Source organism: Pecten maximus, chromosome 14, assembly GCF_902652985.1.
Source record: "Pecten maximus chromosome 14, xPecMax1.1, whole genome shotgun sequence".
In the NCBI taxonomy this organism is placed as follows: Eukaryota; Metazoa; Mollusca; class Bivalvia; order Pectinida; family Pectinidae; genus Pecten; species Pecten maximus.
Window position 1 is genome coordinate 23,624,501 of NC_047028.1, and position 13,726 is coordinate 23,638,226.

At 34.4% G+C, this 13,726-nt stretch overlaps 1 protein-coding gene and 1 pseudogene across 1 annotated transcript; one reads left to right on the forward strand and one right to left on the reverse strand.

The window, feature by feature from the left end:
* The first annotated feature begins 437 nt into the window (after positions 1-437).
* Positions 438-6,452, forward strand: LOC117341815 (annotated as a pseudogene).
* Positions 5,529-10,764, reverse strand: LOC117341816 (G2/M phase-specific E3 ubiquitin-protein ligase-like). Its single transcript, XM_033903678.1, has 3 exons — positions 10,406-10,764; positions 9,771-9,992; positions 5,529-5,605 (listed from the first exon to the last, which is right to left on the reverse strand). The coding sequence occupies exons 1-3, from the start codon at positions 10,662-10,664 to the stop codon at positions 5,529-5,531; spliced, it is 558 nt and encodes a 185-aa protein (XP_033759569.1). The 5' UTR covers positions 10,665-10,764.
* Positions 10,765-13,726: the final 2,962 nt, after the last annotated feature.

The following is a 13,726-nucleotide window of genomic DNA, read 5'->3' on the forward strand; positions in this document are numbered from 1 at the left end:
GGTTACATTCTTATAGACAACGTTTAAATTGTTAGCTTATTACTTCAGATAATTGAGGTGTACATTGAGGCATGTGACTGTATCAGACCGAGGGCTAGACTAGACTCTAATTAAACTTTTTTTTTTATTTCGATCCCACGTATGGGCGGCGGAAAGCCCGAAAGGGGCAAAATCCATTAAAACAAAACCTATGTCAAAAATCATATCAATAAACTTTCTTTTCAAATCAACATTGGTTTTGTGTTAATGGATTTAATTAATGATATTTATTTGTTATGGAAATATAGATACCAGGGATGATATATTGAGGGATTTGTTCTTCAAAGATTACACCAATTTGGAAATGCAAACAAAGCTGCACTATAAAGGAATTAGAGGTAAGTGGGCCTAATATGCACTAGCTTGTAATGTAGAACAGAATATAGAAAAAAAGGTACATGAATGTGTGTCACACAAAACATGTTGAACATGTAAGATTTTAGAATGTAATGAAAATTAATCTTCATGAAAAATATAGATATAGGCACCTAATTTTTAATTAATTTTTTTTTTACTTCAATGGAATTCGAATTTATTGAAATTTCACATACATGTAAAGAATAATTTGCTCTTTCCTCTGATAGGCTTAATATTTGCATAAATTTCTATTGCTGATTTCAAGAGATATTGCATGTTTCAGTTCTTAAAAAAGTTAGCAATGTAATTATTTTAAGTAAGAATAAAAAACCTTTAAAGTATAATAATTTAGTTAATTATTAACTTAGTTTTATTAAGTTTGGGACCCCCAAAATAAGTTTATCATATATAAGTTATAAACATATTCAAACAAATAATCTGTACTAGGATCTGGTCACTGCTTTGTTATATGCATGTAGTTGTAGACCCGATCGACATATATCTGCAATACAGATTTGTTGTGTTTCTTATATTATTTTACACTTTTAAAATGATATGTATTCTGATACGCCTTGTAGTAGTCGTTCAATAAAAGACACTTGAGGAGACTGGGTTTGAGGCAACGTGGAAGATGGAGTACACAAGAAATTGTTACGGCAATTCAGGTAGTTCAGTTGACACCTAGACCTTCAGATCAATTACTATAGTTAACATTTGTCCCTTATTTTTAATATATCAGATCATTTGTACATGTAAGTCAAGATCATGATTCTTTCTAGGTGTTCCATGCCAATAGACCCACCTGTTATAAACATGTACTTAGATATATGTAAAGATAATATAAGCATGTACCTGGTCAGTATATCACTAACAGTTTAGACTATAATGGCCTGTTTAACAAATGATACTGTTTCCAATCAATTTTCTATTTACATATTATACTCAGAAATATATTGCGGTAAAAATGGTGAATTATCTTTATCAAAATTTAATATTGAATGAAAAAAATGGGAAAATTTATTAATAATTCTTAAACCCTTTTTTGAAACTTTTACTTTTAAATGCATACAATGTTTACTCCCTTGAACTTGTTGGCACAACTTTCTCTCTCTGTGTGTCTGTAGGTCAATTCGACACAATCACAGGCAATTCTGAAATTAATTATGAATGAAGATTCATTGGTGAATGAAAATGTGTGAAAGTTAAATTGTCTATGTATGACATGTTTGCATTGTTATAAACTTGATAAAAAAAGAATAAAGATTACGAAAAAAAAAGTCTTCACTATAGAAAACTGACTTTGGTGATGCAATAGTATACTACTATAGCAGCATTGCCATACAATGGTGTATTCATGAAGGTACATGTTTTGATAAACGTTTGTAATTTTGAATAATGTGTCTTCCAATTCAAGGCAACAGTGTATGATAATATTATCAATATATTGTTAATTTAAGGAAGAAATAAAAGGCAGTGGTCAAAACCTGGGATACCGCAGCCTGACTAAGAGACTTTTGACAAAGCATGGCATGGCAGTTGGAAGGTAAATACTAAAATCATTTAACCTTTTTCATTGATTATAATTGAATCCTACAAATTCAGTGAGATAAAACACTTCTTTGTATCTGTTTGCATTATATACTTCCACATTCATGACATCATAACAAACAAGGAAAAGTTCTTTATCCAGGCATTTAAGACGTCTTAAAATTTATGATAAACACTTAAAATTTATGATAAACACTAGGATTTAGGTCCAAATACATGTAGACATGTAACTAATTCCCTGGCCTGTGTCGCATACAACTTTCTTGATTACTCACACGTTTTTATTACCATAACATCTTGAGTAATGATTAAGGTTGTTTGACTGTACCATGCAAGTAAGTATGCCTCAGAATCACTTCTATGTTGCGGGATCTTATTCATTAGCCTCTTAGAGTATCCATGTTTTTACTATCCGACTGGCCCGTATTTTATCTTTCAGAGCTTCCAGAAAAGTGTTAATGTTATCTGACTTTGATATAGTACATATATTGTATGATATTGCTAAATGTTGTAGACTGATATTTTACACTAATCCTGTTGTTGACTTTATTTTTACAGAAAATCAGTATCTAGCATTCTTAGGCAAGGTGACCCAAAAGGTGTGGAGCTTAGGACACATCACTGCCTGATCAGGAGGACATACTACAACAAGGAGCCCAACTTCCTGGTCCATATAGATGGGTATGACAAATTGAAGCCCCTTGGATTAGCCATACATGGAGCCATCTGTGGGTGAGTTTGACAAAGTCTGTGAACATTTCAGTATCTTAATTAAACTTCTTTTAATATGACTGTTCAAATCCCCCTTTGCTCTTGATCTCTTGTTTAACCCTAAACAGTTATTGTTATTCACTGTGTGATTTGAAAAGGCAAAAAGTGGTAAGTTATTTTTTACCCTTGGAGGGCAGTATGTATCTTTCTCTAGTTGCATAACATGTATATATAGGAACTCCCTTGGTTTCTTTTTGTGATCTGTACCAAGATACATGTATGTATGATAGTTTTTAGACTGATTGTGATAAAAGTGACCAATAGACAGACCATCTTGATTCAATCGTTCTATTACTGTAGTTATGTCACAATATGTTATTCCTATTGGCATGACTGTTAACATAGAAATGGGAGAGAAAGAAAAGCAGGGAAAATATCATACTCAATTAAAGTTCATTTAATGGTGTGCAGCAATATCTTTCTTATCTAGTTTGAAATAAGTATCATTATGGTTTATATAGTAACTTTGAAGTTTTAATGCATAGTAATAATGAGTTAGTATCTGAGTATTATATAATTAAATTCTTGACTAAGTCTTCATTTAATTCAAGATCAAACTGCATATAACAGGAAAAAAATCATGAAATATTGCCATAGGTTATTTGATATTAATTTGGAATGAAACCTAAGTTTCATGAATTGTATTTGAAATTGCTCTTGTTTCAATTATAAAAGTTGTAAATATTTGATATTACAGATTTTCACGACGTGTCTTATGGTTAAAAGTTGCAAGAACCAACAATGACCCAAGAGTGGTTGCCTCGTACTTTCTAGATTTTGTAGAAGAGATAAATGGTATGTACAGCAAAACTTTAAGGTGAACATTCATCATGTATTTTAACAATTTAAAGTAATGCAAAAGCCAACACCCTTGCCGCCAAAGTGATACCTATATGTCTCAGGTGACACAAAAATAGATTCCTTCTTCATTAGCATTGGTATAATTTTATTTCAGTTTTGTTTCTTTATCAAAATGATTTAGGAGTTCCAAGGTGTATTCGGGCAGATGGTGGGACAGAAAATGGTAGTGTGTAAGATATGCAAAAGGCCTTGAGATGGTATGACGATGATGATATGAGTGGAGAAAAAAGTGTAATAATTGGTAGCTCTACTTCAAATCAGGTAAGATATTATTTGCTTGTGAAAAAGACACACCCATGATGAAATAACTAAATTTATAATGCCACCACAAACGTTCATTGAGTGTCTTGCCATGTTTCATGACTACTTGCCCGTACCCCGACATGATATGAGAAGCTATTAAAGAATTTTATGCTGAAATTGGCCAATAAATCACTATATTCAATCATGCATTGTTGCAGAGGATTGAACGCTGGTGGAGGTCAATGCAGTAGATGGGGATTGGGTTTTGGATCGACTTTTTCAAGGATTTAGAATATCAAGGCCTTTTCTCCAATGCAATTGAGATGCACATGTAAATAGCATTTACTCTGAGACTCTTGCATCATTATACAACGACCATAGCCAAGCACATTTAAATTTACAACGATCATAGCCAAGCACATTTAAATTTACAACGACCATAGCCAAGCACATTTAAATGTACACACAATATGCTACGTTGCATCTTCACCAAAACAGTGGTGACTAACAAGACCCATTTGCTTCCTGTACAGCAATAGGATGCATATTTGACGTTCATCTACTGGCATTTCAAATGTGAATGAAGTAAACAATTTTGATAAAAAGGCAATACTATATAGCTTTTTTAACTTTGTCTAGAACTCTTCAGTCTCCCAATGTAAATGTACCCCAGACTTGGTAATGCAGGTACATCCTAATCAGCAGATTTGTCCTACACTAAAATGAGATCACCTAAAAAGACCATTTAGAATTATCTCTTACATACCACTAGACGTTTCTTCCAATAACATTAATGCTGCTAGGTTAATATTGGATTTCTTTTTAACAATTGTTTCAGAATTGTATATCTATTATTAAGGTGTGAAATCTCCAATTCCTTTTGTTTATAAGTCACATTGATTTTGGAAATGTTTTGATTTTTCATATTTTAATTTTATATACATTTTTTGTTTATTTGTTCAACATAGAAGGCCTTAGGTTCTGTTTTACAAAAATAATTCAGCAAGAGTTGAATCAAATACGACATGACTTGAATCATCACAACATCAGGATGACATCCAGACAACCAGAGGAGTGTCCTTCTGGAAAACCAGAGATGATGTATCTACACCCTGAGCTATACGGTATTGTTAAATTTTTGTTACAATTTTTTTTAATTTAATTTAGGTAATCTTAACCCAAAGGGTCATCGACATTGTTCGTCGTGATGTGGCAGGAAAAGTGATTACATATAAATGAAATAATGATATTGTATATAAAAGTTTATGTCCAGTTTTAGAATCGCTGAAGATTATTTTAAGTTACGAAATAAAAGTTGTTGGAGTAACCCCCCTGTGGTCCCCATTTTACCCCAGGGAGATACAATATGATCCTTTTTACAATTAGATCATTGATACTTTATTTGAAATTTTCAATTCTTATCTAGAACACCAACATTGTTTCTAGTTTATTGCCTATAATTATGATTTTATCAATTTTAACAATTTGTATTATTTCATTTCAACTCTGCATTGTCAGATGAATATATACTTGGCAAGGCACACAAGCCTCCTGCTTTTGCTTTTAATGCCAATCTTAATTTTAAAATTTTGATTACCATATATTACATGTATATCATAATGTTATGTTTTAGGGACAGTGGATTACAAATTTTCAGTGAAATTAAGTGATGTGGAGTCCTTGAAGAGTTTCTGTAGTTATCCAAGCTGCTATGGATGCACAGAGGAGATGAAGGAACACTTCACGTCTATTTTGCTTGAAGGTAGAAGAAGTGAGCCTATAAATTCTGAAGATGCAAAGGAACTCTTCCAATGGATGTTACAAAAGATATAGATTGGATAAGTTGACAATGTGATGAGGATTGTGACAATAATAGTTTATCCTCAAAAACTTTAAAGATTAACAAAAACAAGAGGCCCAAAGGACCTTAAATTGTTATCGGACTACATTGAGTATGTCAAACTTCAAAAAGTAGCTATTCGTACCTGCAAATTTTCTGTTTTTTAACATTAGAGATCGACGTTTTTCAGGGATGAGGGGGGTAATTTTGTTGATCCTGCACTCAAGCGTGCCTATTTACGTTTTTTTCTTATTATTCGAGATATAACGTTACACTTTAATTTTGTGAAATAATTTACACATGCAACAAGTAAACCAAATTCAAAACATCACTGACAGAGAACATTGAAAAACACATTTTAACTTAACACAATGAATTGTCTATGTATATAATGTAATATGTACTAGCTTGTGTGATCATTGACCTCACTGACATCTCTCAGATGACAAAACTCTCAACAAAGACCATCCCCGTTATAAGACCACCTGATGCCTGTCCCATAGGTGGTCTCATAAGAGGGGGACCACTGTATAACCCATAATGGTTGAAATGTTGGATACATGTTACCTTAAAAGTAGGTCAAGCTTATTCATTTGAATAAAATTGGTATTCCTCAATCCCAGCAAGCTACAGGCCCAACATCAGGTCTCTATATATATGTATCTAGGTTATTGAGAAGTTTTTTTTAAAATATCATAGCCTTTTTGACCCCAGTCACTTTGAAAGTGGGTCAAATTCATTCAATTAAACAACATGGTGGGGCTTTGCATCAGCATGGTACAGGCCCAATAGGTCAGATGACCTTAATAAAAAAATAACATGAGCTAAATCTTCCAAATTTATTTTTTATTTGATTTGAACATCAATCAAAGAAAGAAGCTAACACTCAGAATATGAATGTCCATCCTTTCTTGTAAACAACTGAAGACACTGCATTGGAATCAAAAGAAATTATCAGTGAATTCTCTAAATCATTGAAAATAGCATGTAATTGAAATTATAACCAGTCTTACCACGTTGAACCTAATGTGTGTAATATAAACTGGATCTGTTGCGCAATCGCATTTGATTAAATTGAAATGAGTCCAGCATTTAAAAGCTATTTTTAAAGAGGCTTACCCGCAGACGGACCGGTAAACGGCACATCTCCGATCACTAAATAAACTTCAGTACACGTTTCTATGTGACAAAATTAGAGGCTCTCCGACTTTATTTCTTGAAAACAATTACAGAATATGTATTTAAAAGACGTTTTAAAACTCAACCTGAGAGGGAAATGTATGGAATATAACGGCAAATCTTCTTTGTAAATCGCCGCTGCCTTTGAAGTTATCACTGTGCGGCACTGTGCAAGTGCTTGTTTCTTTGATGTGTCAATCAAATTAGACTCCACTTTATATTGGGGACTTATTGCGGGTTGCGATTAAATAAATAATATTTAAAAAATGAGGTTTTAAAATCACTTTTCAGCGTTTTATAAAGAAAAGAAAATGAAAAACTCAACAATTCCAACAATCTGTCATGTGTAAAAAATCTTTTTCTATTATCCAATTTTTCTGATCTCTCTGCGGGCAAGCCTCTTTAAAGAAAAGCTTATGGAAAATGACAACATGCGAAATCAGATTGCAAACTATACACATTTGTCTCCTAATTTAATGTTGGGTAGAGGGATTCAACCAACAGGTTATAACACTTGTTGACCCTAGGTTAGTTGACTTATTGTGTCATTCTGACATACTTTTCTTCATGTCTTAAAATCTTATCTTCCACAAAATGCTAAATCTAATCTTGAACCAGTGACCTTCACCTTTACATGACCACAGGTCAGTTGGTTCTCAATTTGTTTCTTATAAACTTTGCTTCATAATTCCCTTAATGCCATTACAAAATATTAATCAGTCGACTAATATTGAAGTTATCAATTTGACCACAGGTGCCTGACTCGTTTTATAAAATAATAACATATAGAGTACATATAAATGAGAAAGGTTCTGAACTCCCCCAGGCTTGAAATCTGATGTATTTAATTCTAAGTACCGTAGCTTCGGTTGTATTGGGTGGATTTTTTCGAAGTAGGACTTAAATTGAAGAGAAATGGTCAATCTTTAAATTAAGCCATAACATGTTGTCGATTTCTCGATATTAGCTTTCGAAATCGGGCGTGAAACTTCAAAATCCCCTCGATTTTGTTTAGTCGGACAAGTTGACGTATCGGGGTCATCACACTTTGACTCTGTTGGACATAGCTTTAAATACGAAGTCCACGGGTCATTAATCAAGAGGTACGCTTCATCAGATCACCGAGTACAACTATTACATACACTTACTTTCTGTATACGAGCACCCTATCGACGGCCCCGGGACTTTTTATGCATACTGATAGCAGATTTTCCCCTTGAGTAGCCATGTTGTGTCAGCCGCGGTAAATTTGAACAAGCATTCTGATTGGTTAAACTTATTTCTATAACCAATCAGAAAGGGTGGTAGAGAATTTGTGTATCCCGAGCCGAGCCCGAGCTTTAGACCCGAGCCCGAGCTTTGGATATTTTCGTTTTTCTCCTTCATTACTGAATGGATTAAGGTGATTTTTTCTACCAAGATTTGATTTCAGGTTTTAAATTAATCCGTGTAAGTGGATTTTCATAAAATGTATTTTAACGTCCTAAATCGACGATTTTCATTTTTTAGGGGGAGAATTTGTGTAGCCCGCAATCAAGCGTGACTATTCATGTTTTTTGCTTATTATTTCCGATACTTGCTATTATTGAGAAATATTACTAGATACAAACAACAAGTAAATATAGCTGATTCTAAAAATATAAATTTCAACATATATCTAATGTGACTTGGTGTCAAATTTTGACATTTTTGTAACCGCGCCGACGATCAACGAACTCGCCGTGTTTACCGAGCTTTCACCGAGCCCGTGCTAAGGGCAGATAACTCTACCGATCCCGAGCTTTGTGACTGTACATTAGTAAAGCCTTTAGTGATATATGTGAATTGATTGTGATTAAAACATGAAAATGGCTTGAGATTAAACTTAATTCAAATTGAGTGTTATTTTTAAGACAAAAAAATAAAATATGTATATTTATCGCACATTTAAAGTTATTAATTGAAATATCAAACTACAAAAATCATCAAAAGAAAAACAATATTCAAAGTAGAATGATGAATACAAAGTATAATGTGATTCTCTAAAGCTCGGGCTCGGCTCGGGATACACAAATTCTCTACCACCCTTTCTGATTGGTTATAGAAATAAGTTTAACCAATCAGAATGCTTGTTCAAATTTACCGCGGCTGACACAACATGGCTACTCAAGGGGAAAATCTGCTATCAGTATGCATAAAAAGTCCCGGGGCCGTCGATAGGGTGCTCGTATACAGAAAGTAAGTGTATGTAATAGTTGTACTCGGTGATCTGATGAAGCGTACCTCTTGATTAATAACCCGTGGACTTCGTATTTAAAGCTATGTCCAACAGAGTCAAAGTGTGATGACCCTGATACGTCAACTTGTCCGACTAAACAAAATCGAGGGGATTTTGAAGTTTCACGCCCGATTTCGTAAACTAATATCGAGAAATCGACAACATGTTATGGCTTAATTTAAAGATTGACCATTTCTCTTCAATTTAAGTCCTACTTCGAAAAAAATCCACCTAATACAACCGAAGCTACGGTACTTAGAATTAAATACATCAGATTTCAAGCCTGGGGGAGTTCAGAACCTTTCTCATTTATATGTACTCTATATGTTATTATTTTATAAAACGAGTCAGGCACCTGTGATTTGACCATACATATCTATTAAGTAGTAAGTCTATTCAGTAACAGTGATCTCATAGTTGACATTTTGACCACAGATTCAATCCCACTTTGTATCATTCATCACTTCTCACTCAAGTTTTGCCAGGAAGCCAACTTCCGGACAAACAGACAGACGACGGAGACAAATACATTGATCTCCAGTTTCACCGGCAGGGACCTAAATAAATGTTCTTCACTTGAGGATAGCTGCTATACATCTAAAAAAATTGGCACAACATGCAATGAAAGCCTTGAACACAATTTTAAAATCCAAGAAACTTTGCTGTCATGAAAACCTCCTGCCCATTTTATTGCTTTTGTAATTGTATCCTGAAACTCGTCAGGATCATCGAAACCACGCCATATTGTTAATATAAGGGCACAGGTGTGGGCTGTTGGAAATTGTTTAGTGCTTCCAAAGGACACATCCAGAGATTTTTCAAATCCTAGTGGAGGAATACTTGCTGCTCCAGTCCAAAAGGATAACACCTTGTCTAATGAAATCCCTGTGGATCCCCCTGAGAGAAAAAATTAAAGATACTATTGTCACAGATCTGATTTTCTAATACATGTATCAATGGCTACATAAATATCATAAAAAAACATTTTGAAGAATACAGGGCATGTGATACTTATATAGAAATCTTTCAAACAATACAAACATACCCTCAATGTTTCATTGCTTAAAGATCATCAGTTCATTAAACAAATTCATGTTTTGCAGCTGAACATACAGATCAACTATACGCTGTAATGCAATATAACCATTTAAATATTGAGCAGCTCGGATTAAGTTTTCAATTTATAGCTTGAATTTTAAAGCTGGTGAAAGTTTGTATTCTGAAACACATTTTGGTCTGGCAGAATATTCTACACTAAAATCTATATGCAATTATAGATGCAAATGGTATGTGTTAATAATGTAAATAACCTTCTGAATCGGCAAGAAACGCTTCTAGACAATACAAAGCCTGTTCCTCCTGCCTCTTATTGTTAGATCCATCAGGACTCCAGTTCACCTTGTAAAGCTCCCTGATGTCTCTGAACCGTAGAGCTTTGCTGGTCTGGGTGAAGAGTTGAAGAAAAGACTTTGGGGCCAGTTGGACTGCATCTAGCAGTCTTCCCACTTTGTTCAATCCATTCCTGAACTGAACAAATTCTGACTGGACTCTGAAATGTAATAGACACATTGATACATGTGCATATTTCTGTTGTATGCCTATACAAGGTCAATATATATGTATGTTACTATCCATGTAAGGAAACTATGGTGGATTATATTCACTTTGGGGTGGGACGCCGACATGGACGCAGGCAGGGGGTACAGCATTAGCTCAGGGTTACTCATAACCAGTGAGCTAATATTAATAGTATATTACCAAGGGCAATAACTCTTTAGATTACTTTTGAATCATTTCCATTTTCAAACACGAAGATCTTGTCAATATATATCAACATACAAAGGTTATTGTTGACAGACAGACCAACGCTGGAAGCCACAGTATGGCATAAGGTCACCTTGGTCCTTTAGACCAGGTGAGCTAAAAATTCAAGAACTTATAGCGTCTGAATTTTGATAGAATTACATTACAGTATTTACCCTTCATTTTACCATTACAGTATTTACCCTTCACTTTACCATTACAGTATTTACCCTACACTTTACCATTAACCTTGTTTATTCAACTAGACTCAATATCATCAACATGACACATCCATATTTCAAAAAAGTGAAACAACTGTTTGTCAACAGAAACTCTAAATACATTTTAAACTCTATTCTCCTTTCAAGTAGACAATGATTCACTGAAACATTAAGCCAACTCCTTCAAATGTGAGGAATGATTTCATTTTGCTTTCCTTCTTTTTTTTCTCCAATCTCCAATCACATCCTTGTAGCTATATTATTGATGCAAGTGTAGTTCGGACAGATGGATATAACAGTACATGTAATCATGACTCCAATATTTTCAGTTAACGTCGAACAGTTTTATGATTTCATTTTCCAAGATAGAAATTGATGCATTCCAGGTTTTTTTTTTGTGTTTTTTTTTTGTGTGTATGTACTTTTCAATCAAATCAATTAAAATTAATACAAAATATCAACTTCAAACACATTTTTTTCTTTTGGCATTACTATTCCAATACATATTTTTGTTTTTATCAATCTAATTCATACAATGGATATTTACATATTAAACACATATTGCACAAAATTATTGCATATATATTAGTCCGCCTGAAGTAGCCTGGGAGAGCAGAAAGGCCTTGCAGCAATGTTTTTCATTATCTTTTTATAATCTACCTTTCGAGGACATATTACATTTTCTTATATGCATGTACTATCAAATCCACTCAACTCTCTTACCATGTCATCCTTGAACGATTGCGTGAGATGGCCACATCCAATCTTCTCCAGGATGGCTTCAATTGGATCAACTTCAACTGTGAACAAAATTCTTAAAAGTGCAGTAAATAAAATCTTCAGACAAACATAAAAATATACAATCTAAGGTCAAGCAAAATTATAGTTGTGATTCCTCTTTCCAGACTATCACTATTCTTTTTAATGCTGATCCAATCGGTCTCAAGTTCAAACCAAATTTCATATTCTAATTGCCAGTATAGCCACTCAAAACAACGTACTATCCCCTAAATGCTGACCCTTTTTGAAACATTTCATCAGATGTATCATGCTCTGACCAAGTTATACATTTTAGTTCATAAATCACAGAGGATCTGTGTAAATAATTGTCAGGTCCAGATATTTGGACACTTGCTTGATAATGTACATCAATGATCGAAGGCCAAACATCACCTGTTTAAGTGTTAACATTATACACCCTGTGGTAGGTTAGTCTGTAAGGTACTGTACGGTAGTGATGAGCTACCAGTCCTTTGAGATTCTTTTGACATTGTAAACAAAATTTGTTATTAGTCTGAAACGTAGCTGTCAACTTTGTAAGGACCGACATATTGAAGAGAGCGGGTAATACTTAATATTAGGCCTAGATCACAAACTGTTAAAAAACCCTGATTTCAGGTTTTGCCAATAAGAAAAAGGAAGTGGCCCAGGGGCCTTATTATGGTCGGACAGGTCACCTGAATTCTGATATGAACTAATTATACCTTATCCCCTCCCTAGGGAGAAATGTGAGACCCATGTCATGATTCATAATTTTGGTAGAAGACCTTCAGACCCTTCCATGTATGGAAGTTGAATCCACCATATACTGTACCAAAGGTAGAAGTAGCTAGAGAAGATTTTTCAAATTTTAGTCAATTTGAGCACTTTTCGCCCCTCCCCTCAAGTCCCTGGGGGTCAGACAATGCCAATATGCACAGGGGCTTGGCACGATTTTCCAAATGATGGTCCATATGTATATGTATTATAGTGTCACTATGATACATATAGAATATATGGACCATCATTTGGAAAATCGTGCCAAGCCCCTGTGCCAATATGTATGTACTATTCAACAGCTATCCCATACTGATAAATCTAGTATGGTTTAGACTATATTATTTTCTATGGCAATTGAATAAATAATGCCAAATATTATGTGTTCCCTATATAAACTACAGTAAAATTTGCCCCTACCCGGGGGAAACCCGAGACCCCAGGGACAGGGTCATGAAATTCACAATTTGGTAAAAGACCTAATAGGCCTATAAGACCTTTCAATCTAACCTTTCAATCTATGAAGAGTACCGTATTTGAATCCACTGTTTGGGAGCAGAGAAGATTTTTGAAATGCTAATTTGACTTTTTTGGCCTTGCCTCTCAGCACGCAGGCCTCTGCGGGCAGTCGGTGCCAATATATTCAACAGTCATTTCAAACCGACAAATCTAACAAAGTATTTTTTACATCAATGAATCCTAAGGAAAAATATTACACGAACTAAATACACGGTATGACATCTTAAGTTTGATTTTAAAAATCAGTCCAGCCACGTGGACACGTGGTCGAGTAGCCCGAATGATTCTGGTCGTTTTACTATGGCCTGATCGCAGGGAATACATTCCTTAGCTAGTAGTAACAACGAAGGTTGAAATACTTTCAATGCAAAGGTGTAATATGTAGCAAATTATTGATAGGGGTACTTACTAAATACTTGTACTTTCAGAAGTTGAAGCCATTTTGTAAATTTGGCGCACGGTGAAGCATCCCGATCCTCCAGACGCTTTGGGTTAAATACGCATGTGAAATTATGGGAACTTCCTTACGCGAGGGAGCGAGAGTGCGAGGAC

What these genes read in the sequence shown, in the direction of transcription:
- LOC117341816 (XM_033903678.1), bottom strand. Translation starts at nt 10,664, where the DNA reads ATGTGTCTATTACATTTCAGAGTCCAGTCAGAATTTGTTCAGTTCAGG. An exon ending in GTTTCTTGCCGATTCAGAAG is followed by an intron (nt 9,993 to 10,405) that starts GTTATTTACATT and finishes TTTTTCTCTCAG; the next exon opens with GGGGATCCACAGGGATTTCA. An exon ending in AGCAATAAAATGGGCAGGAG is followed by an intron (nt 5,606 to 9,770) that starts GTTTTCATGACA and finishes TTGCATCTTCAG; the next exon opens with AATTTATAGGCTCACTTCTT.